The sequence below is a fragment of the Cicer arietinum genome, unplaced genomic scaffold (genome assembly GCF_000331145.2).
Source record: "Cicer arietinum cultivar CDC Frontier isolate Library 1 unplaced genomic scaffold, Cicar.CDCFrontier_v2.0 Ca_scaffold_5158_v2.0, whole genome shotgun sequence".
In the NCBI taxonomy this organism is placed as follows: domain Eukaryota; kingdom Viridiplantae; phylum Streptophyta; class Magnoliopsida; order Fabales; family Fabaceae; genus Cicer; species Cicer arietinum.
This window is the reverse complement of record NW_027338807.1, coordinates 1-1080: the sequence shown is the minus strand read 5'-3', so window position 1 is coordinate 1080 and position 1080 is coordinate 1. Positions and strand designations below refer to the sequence as shown.

Genomic DNA, 1080 nt, shown 5'->3' with positions numbered 1-1080 from the left:
CCCATTGCTTGTTAAGCAGTTTTGGTCTTTGTCTTTATCAAGTTTAGTCGTGAGTAATAGCAAACCTGATTATCTGGAGGGTATCAGGGACCTCGAAGCCCCTATCGAGGATAAGGAATTTTCTGACAGTTCCAATTCTCAGGTCATTACTGAAACTGGAAGAACAAGTCAATCGCATGAGCCGCTTCGTGTTATGGACTCTAAAGTTGCAGAAATTTTGAACACATTAAGGAAGTACTTTTCCTGTATTCCTGACTTCAGATATATGGCAGGACTCAAAGTTAGAATATCATGTAGTTTGAGTTTTGAATCTAATACTTTCAATCGCATGTTGGGAATCAATAACACTGCCACACCCCAGGAAGAGATAGATGCACTTCCCGCTATATATGCTACTGTGTTAAATTTTTCCTCTTCTGCACCATATGGATCAATTCCATCATCTCGTATACCTTTTCTTCTTGGTGAACCTCACAGTAAAGATCATGCATCTCAAAATGCCGCCCTTAGTATAGTTCCTATTGGAAATGATTCTAGAAAAGAAGAAAACTATAGAGCTACCGTTGTGATCGATTTGGAGCCAAGGGAACCGACACCAGGTATAGTTGATGTTCACATTGAAACAAATGCAGAAAATGGTCAGATCATCCAAGGTCAACTTCAGGGAATCACAGTAGGCATAGAAGACATGTTTCTTGAGGCCATTGTTCCATCAGACATCCAAGAAGACGCAAGACCTCAGTACAACTTTAACTTGTTCACAGCTTTATGGGAAGCATGTGGCTCATCCTCTAGCACCGGGCGGGAAACCTTTCAATTGAAAGGGGGCAAAGGGATTGCTGCCATAAGTGGAACGCAATCTGTCAAGCTTCTTGACGTCTCTGCGACCTCTTTGATTCAGGCTACCGAGCGCCATTTGGCACGCTTTGTTGTAGGTGTGAGCGGGGAGCCACTTATTGATGCTGTATGGGAAGGGGGAATCATTCAGAATGTCATTTGGGAAGATACTTCCCGTGATGCCTCACCAGTTTCAAATCACAATTCAGGTCCACTTCGGCTTACATACAATAATGAAGAGTA

At 42.6% G+C, this 1080-nt stretch overlaps 1 protein-coding gene across 1 annotated transcript; it reads left to right on the top strand.

The window, feature by feature from the left end:
* Positions 1-4: 4 nt before the first annotated feature.
* On the top strand, positions 5-1075 carry LOC105851493 (uncharacterized; the record flags this gene model as incomplete). Its single annotated transcript, XM_012712425.3, has 1 exon — positions 5-1075. A coding segment is annotated over one exon (1071 nt), but the record flags the coding sequence as incomplete, so codon positions are not given.
* Positions 1076-1080: the final 5 nt, after the last annotated feature.